This window comes from Camponotus vicinus, unplaced genomic scaffold (genome assembly GCF_025532165.1).
Source record: "Camponotus vicinus isolate PSW18456_S1 unplaced genomic scaffold, iyCamVici1.0 SCAF_14, whole genome shotgun sequence".
In the NCBI taxonomy this organism is placed as follows: domain Eukaryota; kingdom Metazoa; phylum Arthropoda; class Insecta; order Hymenoptera; family Formicidae; genus Camponotus; species Camponotus vicinus.
In genome coordinates, this window is record NW_028141950.1 from 12353150 (window position 1) to 12378571 (window position 25422).

Genomic DNA, 25422 nt, shown 5'->3' on the forward strand with positions numbered 1-25422 from the left:
CGACATCTAACACCAGTAGTTGCAACAGCGGTTGTTACTAAACCTGATTTAACGTTGCCGTGTAAACGTACTCATTGGTCGGAGCTCGATATGCCCGATACGCGCGTATCGCAATACGCGCCATGGGACGTTACCCTAAGGCCGATATTACATTTGTCGTACAACAAATTTTTTAAGCATATTGATTGGCTGCGGGATAATAATTTTTTGAATCTTTAGAAACTTTCTATCCCGCAGCCAATCAATGTGCTTAAAAAATTTGTCGTACGACAAATGTAATATTAGCCTAAGGGTGGGGTCCCATGGAGCGTATTACGATACGCGCGTATTGAAAATCTGACCAATCGCAGACGTAACTTTCCCGTATCACAAACAGCGGAACGTCTGCGATTGGTCAGATTTTCAATACGCCCGATACGCGCGTATCGTAATACGCTCCATGGGACCCCACCCAGTGTTGTCAGGTGGGTCAGGTTTTTCGCGCATGCGCGACAATAATGGCGGCTAACCAGCGCTGTATCACTGGTACCTGGTATCAGATATCACATGGAAGATTTGGCGGGCTGAAAGAAAGTTACTGTATTACTGTATTTTATATTATGCGTGTGTGTAAACACATATGCATATATACGCAGATAAAAATGTGTGCCGTTGATTACTCGGAATAATTTTCTAAGAGAACATTTTTTCGGGCGATCAGCGGCACACCTTTTTGTCTGTATTAGATACTTCATTGAGGCCGCGTTCGCTGCGCATGCGCGAAAAACCTGACCCGCCTGACAACACTGACCCCACCCTCATAGCGTTTTCGACTTGTCGGGTTCAATCGCTCCGGGGTAGTTTACTAGATGTTATTGACCAATCACAGTCATTCTTCTGAAGAATATATGGTTACATTCTTCAAAAGAATGGCTGTGATTGGTCAATAACGTCTAGTAAACTACCCCGGAGCGATTGAATCCGATAAGTCGAAAACATTATAATATATGGGTGCTTTCCATTTAGCGACACAAATCGACACAAGTGTCATTCTATCTTTGTTTGTGTTATTCACTGAAAAAAGATAGAATAATGCTTGTGTCGCTAAATGGAAAGCACCCTATGTTGCCCAACTGTTGAATGCGGTCTATGTCAAGAAGCTCGTTAAGCTGTAATCACACTACGGGTTGCGGTTGAAATTGACCAATCAGAACAAAGCAATTTGTTGGCCGGCAACTCTGATTGGTCAATTCCAACCGCAACCAAGGGTACTTTCCGATTCACGCATGATGCGCATGAAGTGACAGAAAATGTATAGTTCATGTCACGCATATTATACATTTTCTGTCACTTCATGCGCATCATGCGTGAATCGGAAAGTACCCCAAGCCCGCAACCCGTAGTGTGATTACGGCTTTATTCGCTTATGTATATATGTATATACTTAGCATGACAGTCCCCTTCCAGTTTATATATAGTTCAGTGAAAAAGCTCGAAGGAGAAAAAGAAAATTGAGAAATATGGAAAGATCTTTGAAAACGCAAAAAACTAAAGAGAAAAAGAAATCACGACCTTCGTCATCTTTCACCAATTATGTGGAAATGTCAACCGACGAAGATGTAGGCAAAGACTTTAACACTCTCATAAGTGCGCCACTTTCAAAAAATGGACATTTCGTTTTTAAATCCGAAAAAGCGTGGTCTGTCGACTCATCACAATACTCGGAATTTTTTACCTTAAACTTGAAAACATTATCAGTCGCGATCGATTGTATTCCATTCAATGAATATATTAACGTAAATAACAGGTATTTCATAGTAAGTACTTATATATAGGTATATAGATAAGTTTTCCACTATTTTCTTATGAGAAATTCAATATTGTATAAACAAATTATATATGTACAGTTCAACCATGAAAATAATTCTCATTATTTCCAGCACTTTTATCTTTTAGGTAAATTATAGATTCATGATTGTTAATAAATCTGATCTTGTTATAAATTTATCATACTATTTTCTTATTTTCTCAATACTTCTAAATTTTCTGTCAGCTAAGGTATATTCCATTGATCGAAACAGATAATCTGAAGATGTTATATCCAATGAGTATGTCAAGTAGGTCAAAAGAATCCAGCCAAATTCCAATAATGTACTTATGCCTGTTTCTACCAACGTCGTTTAACTTAATCTTAGCTTAACTCATTCTTTGTCTCTTTCTAAAAGAACAGTTAGAAGGAGACAAAGAGTGAGTTAAGCTAAGATTAAAGTTAAACGACGTTGGTAGAAACAGGCATTAGTCAATTTTACCACACAAAACCAAGTAAGATAGGTATAATTTATTATGAATTACTATGAATTGTAACTTGACAAAATAGTAATTGCAGTTGCTATGATTGTTGGTTACTTTATTTGAAGTAGAAGAAAACCTTTAAAAATCCTTGCCCAGTTAAATTTTTACATATAATTATTGATAATAATCAATTTTGTGCAAAAGTGATCAAGGGCACATTTTTAAAATTTTACTGGTCAAGAGTAAAAAAATAGTTTGATGAATTCAAGTAGTGGCAAGTAAAAGCTAAACTTATTAATTTAAAATCTATTTACCTGAAAGTGATGGAAGTAAATGCTAGAAAATGATTGAAATTACTTGATTGAATTTGATAAGTGCATAAATTGTACATATTTATTTTGTTGATAAACATTAAATTAAAAAAAAAAAAAAAGAAAATTTATTTATACATTTAATATCTAATCTCATAATTTTCTCAGTTAAACGAATAATTACATATACATGATCACTTTTAGAATGATCAATTGACAAATATCAATAATGATGCTGAGAAAAGGAAGCTCGTTTACAGTACAACTTTTTATCCGAACATATCGAGTTCATCGAATATCATATTTTCAAAAAGTGAGATGGATGAGAATACAAAGACTGATCAGTCGAGAAATTTCAAGTCTACAGAAAATACGAAATTTGCATCAGAAGATAATATCAATAATTTAGAAGAAGAGATAGAATTTTTATTATCCTTAAAAGAACCAATCCAGAATAATCCAACGATTTCACAGCTTATTTCTACATCTCATAATGGTAAAATTTCAAATTAAATATAAGTGACATTCCTCGTCCCCCCCCCCACAGCCTCCTCTCCATATTTATATTAGAATTGGTTTTTAATTCGTATTTGTAAAATTGTATAAAATATTTGATTTTCTAATTGCAGATTCCAAAATAAAACCACAAAGTGCTCCAATTAAACCAACTGATTTAGAAAAATGGCTAGATACTGTTTTAGATGATTAATTTTTTCTATATTGTGTTGAAATATAAAAATAAATTAAAATAAGAAAAAAGAGTGAAAAAGAAAAATAAATTAAAACTAGGAAAAGAAAGTTTATTTGACACAAAATATGAAATATGATTTCTTATATTATATATATGTGTATATTAAATGCATCTTCTTAGAAAATGACTTATTACCTCCTTAGTTACCCTCACAACTTTTCATAATATATAAAAATTAATCTTTGAATTTTTTGGTAAGAAATGCATGCATGTATTCATACACTACAAGCATAATGGCACCACCTGGACCTAATCTTAATACTTTTGGTACTAAGCCTTTGTATAAGGCTATGAAACTAGAATAATGTATTATACATATAATGTATTATACATATACATATATATATATATATATATATATATATATATATATATATATATATATATATGAGAATAACACTGAAATGTAAACAATTTTAGCAATAAATAAATTACATGCATAAATAAATACCCTTCTCTTTTGTAAATAATGTACATGGTATTCAATGTTCCTTTATACTGTACGCCATTTTGTGATCCCTGAATGCGACTCTTGGCAACATCAAATGGTATGTTTAGGCAAGAAGCAATAGTGCCTGATGCAAATCCTATAATAATCTAAAATAATTTATATATATATAACATATTGCATATAAAAAACAGATGCATATATTTATTATATGATTACTTTAGTCAAAAATTCCAACCAAGGAGATTCTTTTTTAACTGGTACACATTCTTTAACAGAATGATAAAAACTGAAATAAAATGAATTAAACACTGCATTTCTCATTATGGTGGCTGAAAGCCCTTTGTTCAGACCATTTAAACCAAAACCATATTTTGAAACTATTTCTTTTGTCACTGCAAAGGTTGATGGACTTTCTTTGACATGCTTTCGATTAGATTGTAGTTTTACTTTGATCACCTCAAAAGGATTAACTAATATAGCTTCTGTAACACCAGCAAGGAAACCAGCACACGAAAATGTCTATAATAATGTAAGCTTGTTTATCTTACAAATAATTATAGAAAATTTTATATATTAATAACTGTAATTAAGATAATTACCAATGGAGTAGGTGCATTGGCACCAAATAAGAAAAATTGTTGATATTGCTCAAATGTAAAGAACTAAAAAAAATTGTAATTTTTATAAACATAAAAAAATCGTTCTTCTGAAAATCAAATAAGCACTCACTTTAACTGCGCGTTTAGGAGTTTCTACAATTATCGGGGGTAAAATTCCCTTCCAAAATGCCGGTAGTCCTTCAGTCTTATACATTTTGATCATGCAATCACAAATTCCTATAATAATAATAATTATTTTTATAATAATAATAATAACATAATGTAATAAATAATATATAATGTACACAAGGTAATAACTGTATTACTTCTTATGTGCAGGCAGAATGGATTAAACCAAATAAATAGTAATAAAGTAATAAAAAAAAAAAATATATATATATATATATATATATATATATATATATATACATATATATATGAGATATTTCATAGTTTATGTAAAAGTGTGTCAAATTAAAACATAAAATATCTCAAATTATTCAATTTTTGAGCATCTTTTATATCTTCTTACATGGAAGATTGTGAGAGATCAATTTATATAAAAAGATTAAGATGTCCATTTTAAAAATGACAATAATCTTTAAATCTCTGAAACGTCTCTGCAGAAAAAATATTATTAGCATATTATGGCCCTCTTGATACTGTACAACTTTCATAGTTACAATTTTTTCATATAAAATAGTAAATTTTAGGACAAAGTTATTGCCGCACTCTGTATAAAGAGGATTCAGTTCTCTATGCAGTTTAACTAATTCTATGTATACACAAGAGAAAATACCTTATATAATATAACAATATTTATATTAAATCATGCATTTCTCTATCTAATTCTCCCTCTTTATATAAATATATATACAGGGTGTCCCATTTAACTTGATAATGCGAAATATCTCAAAAACGAAGCGTTGAAGAAAGAAATGTTTTAAATAAAAGTTAATTGACTTTAAGGGGGCTATAAGATGGTGTCATTGGTTTGACCTTGAAAAGTCATTTGAAGGTCACGTGAAGGTCATCTTCAATTTTTTAAATGGAACTCCCTATTTTTTATTACTTATTCTTGTAGCTTACTTCAAGAGCTTTCCAAAACACTGTATTAAAGTATTTCTTCATTGAGTACTTTTCAAGTTATGAGGCTTGAAATAATTTCTTAATTTTACATAAACCGTAAAATATCTTGTAAAATATTCATTTTTCGATTATCTTACCTTAATACTTTTATGTACAAAATAATGAGAGGAATCAATTGGTGTAAAGAAAAAACATAGTTGTTTTTAAGAAAAAATATGTAATTTGCAATTAACAATTCCATATTTTTTCTTAAAAACAACTGTATGTTTTCTTTACACCAATTGATTTCTCTCATTATTTTGTACATAAAAGTATTAAGGTAAGATAATCGAAAAATGAATATTTTACTATATATTTTATGGTTTATATAAAATTAAGAAATTATTTCAAGCCTCATAACTCGAAAAGCACTGAATGAAGAAATACTTTATTATAGTGTTTTGGAAAGCTCTCGAGATAAGCTACAAGAATAAGTAATAAAAAATAGGGGTTCCCATTTAAAAAACGGAAGTTGACCTACAAATGACCTTGAAAATGACCTTTAATGTCGAATCCAAAGTCACTATTAGATAGCCCCCTTTGTTCCCTACAACTTTTATCCGAGTCGTTTTCCTTCAAACGTTGATCCTGAAAAGTTATGAGGGTGGAACTTTTAAAATGGGACACTCTGTATATATATATATATATATATATATATATATATATATATTAATATTACCTGTATAATACAATGGATTCATCTTTGCTGTCTTCACTTGAAGCTGAAAACGTGTTTTAACAAGATCCATTGGATGCATCATGCAAACCTCAATAAAACCTGCTGATCCTCCAGCACATATTTGGATAACAGCTTCTTTTAGAATATTATCTTTGGTGGAATATGCCATTTTCATAACCTCATTAAAAGAATTGACATAAAATATATAAAGTAAATAATCAAAATTATTTTCATTAATATAATGTAATACATAACTATATTATCACATTTTTGCTTTAGATATATATATATATGTATATACAGGATTTTCGAAAAGTCCGAAAATGGTCGAATATCTAAAAAATAAAGCATTTTAGAGAAAAATGTGTCAAATAAAAGTTGTTTGGTTTAAAGAGAGCTATAAAATGGTGGCAATGGTTTGACCTTGAATAGTCGCTGGAAGGTCACATGAAGGTCACTTGAATTTTTCAAATGGAACACCCTATATATTTTTGCACATTCTTGTAGCTCATCTCGGGAGCTTTCCAAAACACTATAATTAAGTTAGTTTTCATTAAGTACTTTCCGAGTTATGAGGCTTGAAATAATTTCTTAATTTTACATAAACCGTAAAATATCTTGTAAAATATTCATTTTTCGATTATCTTACCTTAATATTTTTACGTACAAAATAATGAGAGGAATCAATTGGTGTAAAGAAAACACATAATTGTTTCGAAAAAAAAAATGTAATCGTTAATTGCATGTGACCTTCCAGCGACTATTCAAGGTCAAACCATTGCCACCATTTTATAGCTCTCTTTAAATCAAACAACTTTTATTTGACACATTTTTCTCTAAAATGCTTTATTTTTTAGATATTCGACCGTTTTCGGACTTTTCGAAAATCCTGTATATATATATATATATATATATATATATATATATATATATATATATATATATATATGAAACAAATACAAACATATGTGTACATTGTATTGTATATTTAAAAGTAAATAATGTAACTTAATTTTTTCTATTCTTAGATTGTTGAACTAAAATTATTAATAGTATGATATTATATGCTATGTAAAAAAATAGTGATATTTACAGTTTTTATTTATTGCATTTCAGAGTTTCTTATTTTATATTATTTATCCTTATTATTTTGACAGATCAAATAAAATATATTCTTTTTGTCACAGAGCGAGAGAGAAAGAGAAATAATTTAGTGAGTTGATTTAATGCTAGTATGCACACAGTTTTGTAAACCTTTTCTACTTTCACAACCAAAATCTCGTCTCGATAAGTTTATGGCATGGTCTATACTGTTTCCATAAGAAATCTGGAGAATACTAAAACCTAAAACGTTTGCTAAATTAGACTTTATTTTTTAATATAGAAAAGAATTTAATTTTTAATACAATGATTGACTTACTCATATTTTACATAAATTTTTTGTGAATTTTATTTAAAAATATATCCTTAACTAAATTAATCATGATATTATATAAAATATATAATATTTTATTATTAGCAGAATTTTATAAAAAGACTAAAATAATTTGTTACTATTACTGTTACACAAAAAAATTATAAATCATTATTTTCATGTTACTTTTTTTAAATTTTATTATACAAGACAGACCAGATTGCATCAACATTATTTTGAATTTAAGCAAGATTTAAATATGTCTATCTTTATTTTTCTTTTTAAATAGAGATAGACATATTTCAGACAGACAAGTCTTGTCTAAAGTAAAAATAACATTGGTGCAATCAGACCTATAAGTTATGTATAAACATATGCACACACATACATAAATACACACACTCACTTATACATTTATATTATACGAGGAGTAAACCACTGAGGGCATTGCGGTGTACAGATTTGAGGCATTACTGAGCATTGCTTGGGCATTACTTGGGTATTATTAGGTTTTATTGAAGTATTATTGCGTATTATGGACGTTATTAAAGTATTATTAAGTCTTTTCTTCCAAACAATAATTTTAAATTTATTAAAATTTAAATTATTAAATTTTAAAAATTTAGCAGTAATACCCAGGAATTGGGCATTAGTAGGCATTAGTGTACATAATTTTGATCAGCGGTTTACCCCTCGATATTATATATATATAAAATTTGTCTTGAAACATTTTTTTATATTAAAATATAACAAAAACGATATAATTTCTATTTGATGTAGATATAAAACTGTATAATAACCTTCTTAATATCTTAATAAAAAAAATTTTTTTTCAATTTATTCCATAAATTTTTTTTAACAATCTCAAAAATAAAACTTGACTAATAAAAATGTCTAATTTTAAATATATACTCTTATGCAACATACAGCATATTTTACGATAGTATTGCAATCAATTATATTAAACATCCATAAATATAATATTGTAAAAGCAATAATGCTTCTATTATATTTACTTACGTTCAGTAAATCAACAGATATCGCAATTAACGTGAATGTACAGTTTTCACAACAAATGCGATAAATAAATTAATTCATCTACTAATTTTACTAGTGAACAACTCCTTATAAACTTACAATGTGTTATCTAACTGCATTGCGTAATTAAGTGATTAGACGGTAATTTTTCAATTTCTCTGCGACATTCACGACAAATATATACAAGTATGTACAACTGCTTTTAACATTCAGATTTTGAACGTGTAAAGACAATTGAAATAAAGAAACCATTATCAAACCAAGCTTATAGGGCAATAATAAAATAAGTTTCGTTTACAGTCTAATTAATCTGCAATCAGTCTGCTATTATGAATTACGTAAAAGTTTCATGCTAAATATATATGTCTTTCATTCTCACAATCAGCACCGCGATCACGTGATACGCGTGTACGTACTCATTGGGTCTGTTCTTTTTAGCTGCACTGCTGCACTAGTGCAATAAGTTAGAAAGAGACAAATATACTTTCTTTCACTCTAATTGCACTAGTGCAGCAGTGCAGCTAAAAAGAACAGGCCCATCATTCCTTCGACTATATAGGGTATTCCTAAAAAAAGTGATTATCTTTTTTGCGAAATGATAAAAATTATAAAAAATATCTCTCTTTAAGATATATCCGTGAATATATATAAACAAAATACCTATTTTATAGGTTTAATTTAATTATGAATCTGTGAAAAGAAAATAAAAAAAATTAACAAAAAATCATGTAAAGCAATTGAATTTTTATAAATATATGTGAATTTGCATAACATTTGGACATATCCTTATAATAGTATATAACAATTTTTTAAGATATCTCTAATTTCACCAAAATAAATACTCATTTTAGGAACACCCTATATACCAACTATTATATAATTCGGAGTATAACTCGTTCTCTTTCTATTCACCTTTGCCCATAACATGAAACGTCATCGCTCACAACTCAAAAGTATTTCAAAGAAGTTTCACATGCTATCTAGTCCAATGTTGCATGTCATGAATAGCCCTCACACATCAGTATGTATCGGACACGTATCATCTGCACAGGCATAAACTTAAACGATTCGAACACCAACTGGCATATAGGCGAATTCTAGGAGCCTAATCAACCATATAGAAGAAGAAACAACTTGAACCTTGAACCACGTCGTATATACATATATATACGTACAATTCCATTAATTCTATCGTAGTTCGCCATCGTTTGCAATGGGTTTCGCGTAATCTCTCTACTAACATCATCTCTTGACTTTTTATGTGTTCTTTCATTTGATTATCTCGGTTATTTTCATTTTGATACTGTTTGTCCAGTGCTAATAAAAATTTGAGAAAAAAGATCTCGATCATCCATCGTCGTACATACATACATACATAGGTCCAACATGAACGTGCGGCATCGAAAGGTATTTATACAATTTATCAATATATTGTCTACTGAAATTTCTTTATCAAAATTCGTTCGTTGTGCATTACACACACAGGTATAATGTTTCATCGGTGTAATGTTAAGCCTACGGCACACGGTACAATTTTTCGTACTGGATTTGATAAGATTTAGTAAAATATTAGAAATGCTGCATTCTGATTGGTGCATTTTTAGTATTTTACTAAATTTTATCAAATCCAGTACGAAAAATCGTACCGTGTGCCGTCGGCTTTAATTTTGATAATTATCATAATACGTACGTAATATGTACGTAATATGTACGTAATATGTACGTACGTGAATCGCTATCGGAATTGTTCAAATTTCGAACATGCCTCTTTTTTCGCGTTGATCACATGATCGCGCTTTACATATGAGAAACCTCGTGTTCAGTGCTTGTCATATGTATGTAGTAGATACGTTACACTACACAGAAATAAAGAAAAATATGAGAATGCGTAATCGCACGATTTGACGCGATGCGACGATTTTTTCGTCGATTAGCTTATCGAATAAAAAGAAAAAACTAAAACGATTTTTTCATGACCAATCTGTCTCCGGCAGATCGTCGCACTAAATGCAATATACGCTCGTGAGTATAGAAATAGTGGAAGGAATGTTACACGAAGTTAATATTGATTAGAGATATATTTTTTTCATAAAATACATTGTACATTTCATTTTAATTAGGTAGAAAAGATTTTCCGAGAAAATTGTGTCAAACGACTTAACAGAATCTATTCTATTGCATTTGAAGCTATTTTTTATTTGTCATATAATTTTGTTTTGTATATACAATTTTTATAATTTATAATACACACACGCATACATACATACATACATACATACATACATATATATACATACACACATATATACATTTATATACATATAGTTTTTATTATCTTTGTTGTATTTTGAAGGTTTTTGCATTTTTTTTTTGCTCACTTTAATATATTTCTCATTTTGATAATATTATATATTTATATAAAAATGTATAATTTATATGATGCATTGAAATTTGTTAATCTAGACTTTCATAATAATGTTGTTTTTATGCTTCTAGCTAAGAAATGAAAATGAAGAGGAACAAGATAATCAATTGGCATCCTACCAAAAGAAAACCACTAATCAGCTAGGAAGAAAATACTTTACTATGCTAGTGTTGCTTGGCACATTATTCCTAGGTTATATAGCTATAGCAAATGATTTAAAACCTATGAGAATAGGTAGCAAAGCCATCGACACATTAGCATTCTCTTTTAATTTACAAAAACCATTCTATGTTGTTGTTATCGATGCTGGATCTACTGGTAGCCGTGTATTAGCTTTCAGTTTTCATGAATCGATTCTCAATGGCAATTTAATATTAGACAATGAGCTATTTAGTGAAATAAAACCTGGTTTAAGCTCATTCGCGGATAATCCAAAAGATGCTGCAAGATCTCTGACTACACTTTTGAATAAAGCAAAAACTGTTATTCCGCAATCTGAATGGTCTCGTGCATTATTGACTATGAAAGCCACAGCAGGATTAAGATTGTTACCTGAAGCTAAAGCTAATAACATACTAGAAGAGTGCAGAAAATTGTTTCACATGTCTGGATTTCAGATTGCAAAAAATTCCATTTCTATAATGGAAGGCACAGATGAGGGAATTTTCTCTTGGTTCACTGTCAATTTCTTGCTTGATCGTTTTAACTCAATTGATTCTCAAACTACTGTAGCTGCATTAGACCTTGGAGGAGGATCAACACAAATCACATTTCAACCAAATAATGATCAAGCAAAACAATTGGAGAAACATGTATATTCCATCAATGTATTAAATCATAACATGAGCCTATATACACATAGTTACTTAGGCATGGGTTTAATGGCTGCCAGAAATGCAATATTAACTTATGATATGAATCTGCAGGAAACTGTAGATCTTAAGCTTCCTATAGAGATACATTCTGAGTGCATCAATCCGATCATATCCACCGAATGGTCGTACGGCGGACGTGATTATATTGTGAAAGGTCCGATAAATGGCACATACAAACTAATCAAAACTCAAAACTTCGCTGGTGGAGATGAAAATAAACCAATTGTACGCTTTTCGGAATGTTCAAAAATCATTAAAAAATATGTTAATACTCTGACGGACAAACCAATAGGCTTAAAAGATCATGAAATATATGCATTTTCATATTATTTTGAACGTGCAACAGAAGTAAGATTTCAATTAAATAAAAATATGTAAAAAATTATAAAAAATAGAAATATTCTCTTAGTTATAAGAATATTAAATAAAACATCAACTTTTATAAGTTATGATTGTAAAATATGAAAAATTTTATATATTATACACACACACACACATTGATTTTTAGGTAGCACTAATAGATCCATTTTTGGGTGGAATTGTACAATTAAGTGGATTTTTAAAACAAGCTATGGAAACATGTGACTATCCAAATACAGATCAACCATTCATGTGTTTAGATTTGACATTTATTTATATTTTGTTAAGAGACGGATTTGGTTTGGAACCAACAACTAAATTATATGTAACTATAATAAGATTTGTATTATGTTATTATTTTCGTCATTTGAGAATATTTTGAAAGATAACAAAACATTTTTATCTTGCAGCTTTACAAGAAGATCAATGGTCACGAATTAAGTTGGGCATTAGGAGCCGCATTCAATATTCTCCAAAATGGGCTTTAATTTATGTTTTATTGTTGTAACTGTTAGATAAATTTTATTTCAGATTTGTACAAAAGTACAAAATGAAAGAACATGCAGTTAAGAAAAAACAATATACAAAAACAGTTAATAAGATGTAAAAATTTTGAATTTGACGAAATGTTTGAGTTATTGACGTTCACTATGCAATTGCCTAATATTGCAATCATATAATCTATCTTGATAGTATTCCTATGAAAAAAGGCAGTATTTAATATATATTTTTAGGTACATATATATAATATATTTTTATCTAAAATGTGTCTTATTACCTGACAAATAGGAAACATATCGCTTTTATATTGTAAAAGTATTTTTAGCTATTTTATATTTGAATATATAAATATAATGTACATTCAATAATTTTATATTAATTTTTTACATTCAGTTCTTATATAATCTTTTCTCTGGGAAATTAATCGTAATGTAAATCGTATGATAAAATTGATTTGCACCATTCAATACAAAAGATGATTCAGTAATTATAGAAAATTGCGAAATTATGAATTTGATATTTGAACTTTTCAACAGAACTTTTGACTAAAATATAGGGAAAAGTCTTTGACATATGTCAATATATAAAAACTAATTATTATCACAAATTTAGTACAAATAGAATTAATTAAGATGATAATCTATTAAAATATGCCACTAATGTATATAAAATTTGATTTTCAAATGTATCATTGTATTGTGATATGTTATAGAATTCTTTATTTTTCTAAAATATGTTTATAATTTTGGTATTAATTACAATATATGCAGCACAATGCAACGAATCATATATATATATATATATATATATATATATATATATATATATATAAAATATATATATATATATATATATATATATATAACAAATTGTTAAATAGTTTATATATGTCCTAACGCGCGCGCGCGTTTTATATATTAGTCTGCATATTATAAAAATAGAAATACAAATCTATAGGTGTGTATAATATGTGTATATACATAGTGCCTTTAAAATGTTTTTAAATAAAGTTACATATCGCACTCTATATAAACAATACTCATCTTCCAACATGTGATATTACTGAAACATTATTGCCATATTTCATTTGAAAAATTAGACCTTTCAATAGTATTACAAAAATATTTCACGACCGTTTATGCAACACTTCTACAATGTTTTAATGTTCGCAATCATTTCAAATGCAACCTTGCTGAAAGCTTTTAGTAATATTTCAATAATATCACTAAAATATTACTTTCTTCGTTTCTGATAAATGAATATCCTGGAAATTTATAAAAATATATAAATACAGTCGACCATAAGAGTACTTTAATATATACACAATAAATGGGCTATTTTCCATTTATTCATTTATTTTCATTCCAATAATAGGCTATTTCCCATTTATCTGTTTAACTTATAATAAACTGACTTAATTTCAAATAATCTGTTTAATATTCTGAATTCCAACAGGGTTTGCATAATTCGATAATTCTTTCGCTTATCGCTATGTATGATGTACTTTTTCGCAATCGAATTTCTGTCAGAAATATATCCAGTCAACAAAGTTTGCTCGAACAGATTTTGTCAACGTTTGCTACAAATTCTTGTTAGTAAAAAGGCCACAATTTGCGGACAATTGCTACTACAGATTTTGATGGCAGATTGGCGGCAAAAATCCAACAAAGTTTGTTGGCAAAACCTGACAGCAAATTGGCAATAAAAACGAGCAAAGCTTACTAACATGCTTGACATCAAGTTGTCGGTAAAAATCGAGTAAAATCTGCACGTGTAATCTAACGGCAAATTGTGAGCAAATCTTGTTGATATAACTTGATAGCAAATGAGTGACAAAACCGAGCATACCTTGCAAATATGCTTGACGTCAAATTATCGGCAATATCCGATCAAGATCTGCGTAGGGAAGTTTGACGGCAAATTGTCAACAAATTGTGAGCAAACATGATATTCCGAAACAACTCAAATTCGCTTTGCCGCTACACGGCGACCAAGTTTAACTATAACTCGTATTCAACTTTTGATGAAATTGATATAAAGGACTGAGACTAACATGAGATTCAAAGTATATTTCTTCTTTTTAGTCAGTTTAATTTTTGATAAATTGATTTAACTTAAAATAATTTGTTTAATAATCTCCATCTCTTGTTGGGATTCAGAATATTAAATAGATATGAAATTAAACAGATAAATCGGAATTAGTCAATTTATTGTGTTATTGAAATATTGAATATAATTATGAATTCCTGTTGCTGAATATAAATAAGATAATTGTATATAAATTATCAAGGATCTTAATAAGAAACATTTAATAAAAAAATTAATAGCTATTTTTTAAACGTAGTAGCGATTAATAGACTTTTATAAAATAAATAAATGTTTTATAGAGATCTAATTTAAAAGACACAAATGTCTAAATTTTATATATTTTTATAAGTAAATATCCCTAGTAGCACAAAACATTGGCAAAATATTGGTATATACCTTGGCTCAATATTGGTTATATTGAAATGTCTTGGCCAATATTTCCCAATGTAAAACTAATATTGGTTGTTAACAAAGTGCAAGTGTTCTGCCAATATTGCAGTGCCTATGATGATCAATATTGGCTACTAAATAAATATAAATGTGTTGCCAATATGGTTGCATCCATTATAATACCAATATTAGTTATGAAGTAAATGTAAATGTGTACCAATATTGCACGTTCACACATTATATGTGAATTTATTTAATATAATTTTTATATTTGCGGTAACTTTTTCTTTATAATTAATTAAAAAATCATATTATTTTTAGGAAATCTACGCTTTCCCAGTGAGAAATGATAAGTCGAACAGAGACGTCTAAGACATCTAATAAATGTTTATTAGCATGGGCGCCGGCAGAATTACTTTTAGGGGGGTGCACTCAAAAGAGGATACACTGGAAAAACGGTTTTTTCTCAGTTCATAATTATACTTTTGTTAACGTCGTTTATGTTATTTATTGAATTTTAATAAAGATTCATTAATAATTGAAAAATTCTAATTTTTATATTGCATCTGTTAATATAGTTAAAGAATCTCAATTTTACAATTGCAAATAGTTACAAAGTTACAACTCTTAATAGTTTACAAGTATTTATATATTATATTATTATTAATAGTTAACAAGTATTTATTAAATAAATGTTGGCTTCTTGTAATAAATAATTTGTTAACGCATGCACTATTTATAATTCAAATGAACGATTTTTAAGATCTATCTTATATTTAATAAAAACATCAAATTTAAGATCACAGATATTTGATATAAACATATCAAATTTAACTTTCCTATGAAAGACATTAAATTAAAGGAAAATTTAACCAGAGAGAAACCTGAGAGCGGCCACGCCGGCGTTTTACTTGTTGCCCTTTTACGAGACTGCTTGAAACGCCCCTCGCACCCATTTTCAAAGTTGGAACTATTTCGCACAACCATTTTCTCGTACTGTCGATAATGTCTCCACTTGGTGCGTGTCCGTGCTACGCCCACTTCTGACGTTGTCGATAAAGTCTGTATTTGGTGCGTGTCTGTGCTACGCCCATAATTTTCGTATTGAGAAACACAGTATCGAGTTTATTTACGCGTAATCTTTTCTTTTATATACTGTTATGAAAATATCGACATATGTACACGCTTATAAAACACATCAGTCCCAATAAAAAAAAATAAAATAATATATTTTTATTATTATTATTATACATCATTTACACAATATGTTATTAAATATAATTATGATAAATTCGCATAGGAAAAACAATCATAATTATCACAATTATATTTAATAACAATTATATTGTATAAATTATATATAATAATAATAATAATATAAAAATAAATATATTTTTTTTTTATTGGGAGTGATGTGTTTTATAAGCGTGTACAAATGCCGGTGTTTTCATATATATATATATATATATATATATATATATATGTATGTCAAAGGGCAGTTTTCGGGACAATTTCTCAGATGAATCGGCAGTTTTGAAGACTCGTGGTGTCTTTCAGGTCGGTCCTGAAAGTTATATATGTCTATCGGCAGTTTTAGGGACTGTCCTGAAAACTACCGTTCTATCATTTCTTTATATAAAGTCCTCAATACTACCAATAGATAGAAAATTTTTATACTAAAAGTGTATAACTGTTATTATTAAAAAGATGAGCTTTATATAAGTAGTATATATTTACAGATAGTTTAATTACAATATTAACTACTTGAAAAACCTTATATAAAGTAAATATATACTCTCTTAATATATAAAATTTGTGAAGTCCTTATAACTACCGTTGGATATATTTGCAAATATATAAATAAATGAGTTAAGGAGAAATTCCAATCTAGTTTACATTTTTCCGGAAAAACTAATTAAGAATGTTCTAAGTTGGGATCAATATCAATATTTAGAAATTTCGGCTTTTTGAAAACGGCTTCGCAACTGATATTATCTCCATCTCCCCCTCCCCCTTCACACGTAACACCTAAAGTTCGACATAAGCAGACGATAAAACACGAAAAAACCATATATTAGGAACTTATGAGGTAATTGAATGAAGACGTTCGATAATATTATAATTCGTGTACAAATGGCAGTTTTCAGATCTATATAAAACAACGGAATGGCAGTTTCCAGGTCTATATAATGCGTCGTCTACAATGAGATTTTAAGGAGACGTAAGGCGTAAGATTTAAGAAATTGACCAATCACAGTCGAGTATTCTCTTAATACTTGACTGTGATTGGTCAATTTCTTAAGGGGGGAAGACCCTCCAGACAACAGGTTTTTCAATAATTTTTTACAAAAAACTGAGAGTATTTATTACATTGAATGAAATTACATATTGACATTGATGTTCAAATGTATACACACAAATTTTTTTATAAGAAAAAAAAACAAAATGGCGGCGCTACAGCTGCTCAAACTTGGCTCCTTCAATTTGCGCTGTGGAATGCCCAGCCCCTTGTAGTCAACTGAAATCAACCAATCAAAAGTTTTTCATTAAAATAAGTTATTTCGCTTTGTATGTACCTATTTTTAACGAAAAAAAAAAAATGAAAATTTGAACACAAAAAGAAAAAAATTACACTTTTTTTTTTATAAACAAATTGTTAAAAACAATATTTTTAGTAATAATTATTACTAAAATTCAAATTTTACTAAAGTTCAAATTTTACTAAAGAAAAAAATTACACTTTTTTTTTATAAACAAATTGTTAAAAACAATATTTTTAGTAATAATTATTACTAAAATTCAAATTTTACTAAAGTTCAAATTTTACTAAAGTTCAAATTTTCATTTTTTTTTTTTTTCCGTTAAAAATAGGTACATACAAAACGAAAAAACTTATTTTAATGAAAAACTTTTGATTGGTTGATTTCAGTTGACTACAAGGGGCTGGGCATTCCACAGCGCAAATTGAAGGAGCCAAGTTTGAGCAGCTGTAGCGCCGCCATTTTGTTTTTTTTTCTTATAAAAAAATTTGTGTGTATACATTTGAACATCAATGTCAATATGTAATTTCATTCAATGTAATAAATACTCTCAGTTTTTTGTAAAAAATTATTGAAAAACCTGTTGTCTGGAGGGTCTTCCCCCCTTAAGTCTTACGCCTTAAGTCTCCTTAAAATCTCATTGTAGACGACGCTTAAAACAACGAAACGGCAGTTTTCAGGTCTATATAAAACCCCAGAACGGCAGTTTTCAGATCTTTCTATTTTCGGCAAAATTAAGGTCGGAATTGCAAAATATCTTTAAATGATTCCATTAACAGCGATTTACACATATCAAAAAATATAATTAGGGTAATTTTCTAAAACAATATGCAAACATAATGAATTTTACTTTTTCAACGGTTTTTTACCGCATATCATCACAAATAATGCTATTCATACTTAAAGTCGCGAAACATGTAAAACCGATAATGTGACATAAGGTAATAAAACACAAAAGAAAGCATATATTAAGAATTTATGAAGTAATTGAATAAAGACGTTCGAAAATATTACAATTCATGTACAAATGGCAGTTTTCAGATCTATATAAAACAGCGGAATGGCAGTTTTCAGGTCTATCTATATAAAACAGCGGAATGGCAGTTTCCAGGTCTATATAAAATAACAGAATGGCAGTTTTCAGGTCTATATAAAACCCCGGAACGGCAGTTTTCAGATCTTTCTATTTTCGACAAAATTAAGCTCGGAATTGCAAAATTTCTTTAAATGATTCCATTAACAGTGATTTACACATATCAAAAAATATAGTTACGAGAATTTTCTAAAACAATATGCAAATATAATGAATTTTTCTTTTTCAATGGTTTTTTACCGCATATCATCACACATAATGCTATTTATACGTAAAGTCACGAAACATGTAAAACCGATAATGTGGTAATAAAACAAAAGAAAACATATATTAAGAATTTATGAGGTAATTGAATGAAAGCGTTCAAGAATATTACAATTCATGTACAAATGGCAGTTTTCAGATCTATATAAAACAACGGAATGGCAGTTTTCAGGTCTATATAAAACAGCGGAATGGCAGTTTTCAGGTCTATCTATATAAGACAGCTGAATGGCAGTTTACAGGTCTATATAAAACAGCGAAATGGCAGTTTTCAGGTCTGTATAAAACATTGGAATGGCAGTTTTCAGGTCTATGTAAAACTACGGAACGGCAGTTTTCAGATCTTTCTATTCTCGGCAAAATTGAGGTCGAAATTGCAAAATTTCTTTAAATGATTCCATTAACAGTGATTTACACATATCAAAAAATATAGTTACGCGAATTTTCTAAAACAATATGCAAATATAATGAATTTTTCTTTTTCGACGGTTTTTTACCGCATATCAACACACATAATGCTATTTATACGTAAAGTCACGAAACATGTAAAACCGATAATGTGACATAAGGAAATAAAACACAAGAGAAAACATACATTAAGAATTTATGAAGTAATTGAATGAAGACGTCCGAAAATATTACAATTCATGTACAAATGGCAGTTTTCAGATCTATATAAAACAACGGAATGGCAGTTTCCAGGTCTATATAAAACAATGGAATGGCAGTTTCGAGGTCTATATAAAACAGCGGAATGGCAGTTTTCAGGTCTATATAAAACAGCGGAATGGCAGTTTTCAGGTCTATATAAAACAACGGAATGGCAGTTTTCATGTCTATATAAAACAACGGAATGGCAGATTTCAGGTCTATATAAAACAATGGAATGGCAGATTTCAGGTCTATATAAAACCCCGGAACGGCCGTTTTCAGATCTTTCTATTTTCGGCAAAATTAAGGTCGGAATTGCAAAATTTCTTTAAATGATCCCTTCAACAGTGATTTACACATATCAAAAAATATAATTCGGGGAATTTTCTAAAACAATATGCAAGTATAATGAATTTTTCTTTTTCAATGGTTTTTTACCGCATCTTCACAAATAATGCTATTTATTCTTAAAGTCGCGAAACATGTAAAACCGATAATATGACATAAGATAATAAAACACGAAAGAAAGCATATATTAAGAATTTATGAGGTAATTGAATGAAGACGTTCGAAAATATTACAATTCGTGTACAAATGGCAGTTTTCAGATCCATATAAAACAACGGAATGGCAGTTTTCAGGTTTATATAAAATTGCACAACGGCAGTTTTCAAATCTTTCTATTTTCTGCAAAATTAAGGTCGGAATTGCAAAATTTTTTAAAATGATTCCATTAACAGTGATTTACACATATCAAAAAATATAGTTACGAGAATTTTCTAAAACAATATGCAAATATAATGAATTTTTCTTTTTCAATGGTTTGTTACCGCGTATCATCACACATAATGCTATTTATACGTAAAGTCACGAAACATGTAAAACCGATAATGTGACATATGGTAACAAAACACAAAAGAAAACATATATTAAGAATTTATGAGGTAATTGAATGAAGGCGTTCGAAAATATTACAATTCATGTACAAATGGCAGTTTTCAGATCTATATAAAACAACGGAATGGCAGTTTCCAGGTCTATATAAAACAACGGAATGGCAGTTTTCAGGTCGATATAAAACTATGGAACGGCAGTTTTCAGATCTTTCTATTTTCGGCAAAATTAAGGTCGGAATTGCAAAATTTCTTTAAATGATTCCATTAACAGTAATTTACATATATCAAAAAATATATTTACGAGAATTTTCTAAAACAAAATGCAAATATAATAAATTTTTCTTTTTCAACGGTTTTTTACCGCATATTATCACACATAATGCTATTTATACGTAAAGTCACGAAACATGTAAAACCGATAATGTGACATATGGTAATAAAACACAAAAGAAAACATATATTAAGAATTTATGAGGTAATTGAATGAAGGCGTTCGAAAATATTACAATTCATGTACAAATGGCAGTTTTCAGATCTATATAAAACAACGGAATGGCAGTTTCCAGGTCTATATAAAACAACGGAATGGCAGTTTTCAGGTCGATATAAAGCTATGGAACGGCAGTTTTCAGATCCTTCTATTTTCGGCAAAATTAAGGTCGGAATTGCAAAATTTCTTTAAATGATTCCATTAACAGTGATTTACATATATCAAAAAATATATTTACGAGAATTTTCTAAAACAATATGCAAATATAATGAATTTTTCTTTTTTAATGGTTGTTTACCGCATATCATCACACATAATGCTATTTATACGTAAAGTCACGAAACATGTAAAACCGATAATGTGACATAAGGTAATAAAACAAAAGAAAACATATATTAAGAATTTATGAGGTAATTGAATGAAGGCGTTCAAGAATATTACAATTCTTGTACAAATGGCAGTTTTCTGATCTATATAAAACAACGGAATGGCAGTTTCCAGGTCTATATAAAACAACGGAATGGCAGTTTCGAGGTCTATATAAAACAACGGAATGGCAGTTTTCAGGTCTATATAAAACAGCGGAATGGCAGTTTTCAGGTCTATATAAAACAACGGAATGGCAGTTTTCATGTCTATATAAAACAACGGAATGGCAGATTTCAGGTCTATATAAATCAATGGAATGGCAGATTTCAGGTCTATATAAAACCCCGGAACGACAGTTTTCAGATCTTTCTATTTTCGGCAAAATTAAGGTCGGAATTGCAAAATTTCTTTAAATGATCCCTTTAACAGTGATTTACACATATCAAAAAATATAATTCGGGGAATTTTCTAAAACAATATGCAAATATAATGAATTTTTATTTATCAACGGTTTTTTACCGCATCACCACAAATAATGCTATTTATTCTTAAAGTCGCGAAACATGTAAAACCGATAATATGACATAAGATAATAAAACACGAAAGAAAGCATATATTAAGGCCCATATTCTGAATCCTCTTTTATCGATAAAAGTGCTCCTAAAAGCGGCCTGTAGCCAATCAGAAGGCTTATATGCCACTTTTAGAGGCACTTTTATCGATAAAAGAGGATTCAGAATATGGGCCTAAGAATTTATGAGGTAATTGAATGAAGACGTTCGAAAATATTACAATTCGTGTACAAATGGCAGTTTTCAGGTCTATATAAAACAACGGAATGGCAGATTTCAGGTCTATATAAGACAACGGAATGGCAGATTTCAGGTCTATATAAAATCCCGGAACGGCAGTTTTCAGATATTTCTATTTTCGGCAAAATTAAGATCGAAATTGCAAAATTTCTTTAAATGATCCTATTAACAGTGATTTACACATATCAAAAAATATAATTCGGGGAATTTTCTAAAATAATATGCAAGTATAATGAATTTTTCTTTTTCAACGGATTTTTACCGCATCATCACAAATAATGCTATTTATACTTAAGGTCGCATAATATGTAAAACCGATAATGTGACACAAGGTAATAAAACACAAAAGAAAGCATATATTAAGAATTTATGAGATAATTGAATGAAAAGATCGAAAATATTACAATTCATGTACAAATGGCATTTTTCAGATCTATATAAAACAACGGAATGGCAGTTTCCAGATCTATATAAAACAGTGGAATGGCAGTTTTTAGGTCTATATAAGACAGCGGAATGGCAGTTTTCAGGTCTTTATTTGCGACAAAAAGCCGTTCTAAATGAAAAAGGAATATTCATTATAGTTGCATATTATTTTAGAAAATTACGGAAATTATCTTTTTTAATATGAGTAAATCACTGTTAGTAAGGTCATTTAAAGAAATTTTACAATTCTGCTCTTAATTTTGTCGAAAATGAAAAGATCTGAAAACTGCCATTCCGCTGTTTTATATAGACCTGAAAACTGCCTCAGGATATAAATTAATTTATGTTTAATGGTAGATTTCAGAACCTGAATTTTTATACAAAATTGTTGCTCTGCTTCTACTCAATATTGCGTTTTAATAATTTATTACACTTACTGTTGATATAATATTTCATGTATATTAAAGAAAAGCTTAATAAAATAAACTATTTGCTTGTTTTATTAAAATTTATAATGGGTCTGAAAACTGCCTTTTGTCTAAATATTTATTTTGTTTTATGGCAGATTTGAGGACTTGCGAAAAAGTTGTGTGTAATTAATCGGTTTTCTCTTCTAACAATACACAATTGATAAAAAAATGTTAGTAAGTATCAAATATATAGAAAGCAATTGTTAAATAAAAAAATACTTGTCGTTTTTATTGAAAATAAAAGTGTCCTGATAACTGCCAATCCATACATATTTCAATATATTTGCAAAAGTACTGATTTCTGTTGACGGAAGAATATTCTAAACAGTATTTGGTACATTGATAGCCACAAAAATAATGTATTTAGAATGCGACCCGAAAACTGCCCTTTGACATACATATATATATATACACACACACACAGTGTGTGTGTGTGTATGTGTGTGTGTGTGTGTGTGTGTGTGTGTGCGCGCGCGCGCGCGCGCGCGTAAGTATACGCGAGGGTTAAGCGAGTGAGCAAGCGAGAAGATAATAAGAGCGAGCGAAATGTTAATGAGAGCGAACAAGATAGGAATAGCAACGAGGACTCGAGGATCGAGTCTTGCTTGCACACTACTATTTTCCTCTCGCTCACTTCCATTACCGTCTCGCTCGCTTCTATTATTGTCTCGTTCCTGTTAATGTTTTTCGCTCACTCTTACGTAGTCGTCTTGTATATTCTCATGTTCATCTCTCGTTTGTTATCAAGATCAAGTCTGCCGCTGGCAAGCGTGCCAAACTGTAACAAATAAATAAATAAATAAATAATAAAATAAATAAACATATATATGTATATATATATATACAGGGTGAATTTTAATGGTTGTGTCAATCTTTTTATCATGCGGAAGATTATCGACCGCAATTGTAATAAATTGATCGGTACATAGATGTCAGATAATTGGATCGGCCGTATCGAAGGCCGGGATATAATGTGTACAATTAAAGCAAGTTAAAAGCTGAAATTATGTGTGTAGTATGGATTTATTTTTATTATTAAAGCTACGTATTTATTATTATTATTATTATTATTATTATTATTGTTGTTGTTGTTGTTGTTGTTGTTGTTGTTGTTATTATTGTTATTATTGTTATTATTATAATTATTGTTATTATTATTATTATTATTAAAGCTACGTATACATATTCGATATATTAAAGCAGTAAGAATACATATTTAAAAATTTAGTTCAAATTTAACACTAATGTTTCATGTAAAACTTTATTTCAAATTCCGCAATTATTTTTATGGTAAATTTTTATTATTGTTTATATGCTAAAAATACGCAGCAAAAAATTTTCTTTCTTCTTAAATTAAAATTACGCAATTGTTTCATAAGAATGTATTTCTCATGGAACAGTTGCGTAATTTTATTTCAAGAAGGAAGAAATGCTACATATCTTTAGCGTATAAAACAATAATAAAAATTTATCATAAAAATAAATGCGGAATTTGAAATAAAGTTTTACATGAAACATTAAAGTGTTAAATTTGAACTAAATTTTTAAATATGTATTCTTACTGCTTTAATATATCGAATATGTATACGTAGCTTTAATAATAATAATAATAATAATAAATACGTAGCTTTAATAATAAAAATAAATCCATACTACACACATAATTTCAGCTTTTAACTTGCTTTAATTGTACACATTATATCCCGGCCTTCCATACGGCCGATCTAATTATCTGACATCTATGTACCGATCAATTTATTACAATTGCGGTCGGTAATCTCCCGCATGATAAAAAGATTGACACAACCATTAAAATTCACCCTGTATATATATATATATATACAGGGTGGACCATTTTAACCTTTAATGGAGAATAACTCGAAAACCAAGCCCGGGAGAGAAAAATGTTTCAGACAAAAGTTGTTTGGTTTCGAGGGGGCCATAAGACGGTATCATTGGTTTGACCTTGAAGAGTTATTTGAAGGTCACATGAAGGTCACCTTCAATTTCTTAAATGGAACCTACTATTTGTCATCGCATATTCTTATAGCTTATCTCGAGAGCTTTCCAAAACACTATAATTAAGTACCTTTTCGTTAAGTACTTTTTGAGTTATGAGGCTTGAAATAA

General features: G+C 29.1%; 3 protein-coding genes across 4 annotated transcripts; 2 read left to right on the forward strand and 1 right to left on the reverse strand.

Annotated features, from left to right (window-relative positions):
- The first annotated feature begins 1371 nt into the window (after nucleotides 1-1371).
- Nucleotides 1372-3460, forward strand: LOC145964806 (uncharacterized). Its single transcript, XM_083087921.1, has 3 exons — nucleotides 1372-1796; nucleotides 2787-3078; nucleotides 3212-3460. The coding sequence occupies exons 1-3, from the start codon at nucleotides 1500-1502 to the stop codon at nucleotides 3289-3291; spliced, it is 669 nt and encodes a 222-aa protein (XP_082944047.1). The 5' UTR covers nucleotides 1372-1499; the 3' UTR covers nucleotides 3292-3460.
- On the reverse strand, nucleotides 3362-10049 carry LOC145964805 (mitochondrial 2-oxodicarboxylate carrier). The gene is made up of 7 exons (XM_083087920.1): nucleotides 9555-10049; nucleotides 6191-6368; nucleotides 4514-4620; nucleotides 4384-4446; nucleotides 4001-4303; nucleotides 3785-3930; nucleotides 3362-3629 (listed from the first exon to the last, which is right to left on the reverse strand). Exons 1-7 carry the CDS (start codon nucleotides 9567-9569, stop codon nucleotides 3509-3511), a joined length of 933 nt encoding a protein of 310 aa, XP_082944046.1. The 5' UTR covers nucleotides 9570-10049; the 3' UTR covers nucleotides 3362-3508.
- On the forward strand, nucleotides 9565-12919 carry LOC145964804 (ectonucleoside triphosphate diphosphohydrolase 5-like). Of its 2 annotated transcripts, none has more exons than XM_083087918.1 (4): nucleotides 9565-10049; nucleotides 11139-12290; nucleotides 12451-12627; nucleotides 12713-12919. In XM_083087918.1, exons 1-4 carry the CDS (start codon nucleotides 10029-10031, stop codon nucleotides 12788-12790), a joined length of 1428 nt encoding a protein of 475 aa, XP_082944044.1. In that variant the 5' UTR covers nucleotides 9565-10028; the 3' UTR covers nucleotides 12791-12919. The 2 variants fall into 2 exon arrangements, with proteins under 2 accessions (XP_082944044.1, XP_082944045.1); XM_083087919.1 differs by lacking the exon at nucleotides 9565-10049 and adding an exon at nucleotides 10282-10664.
- Nucleotides 12920-25422: the final 12503 nt, after the last annotated feature.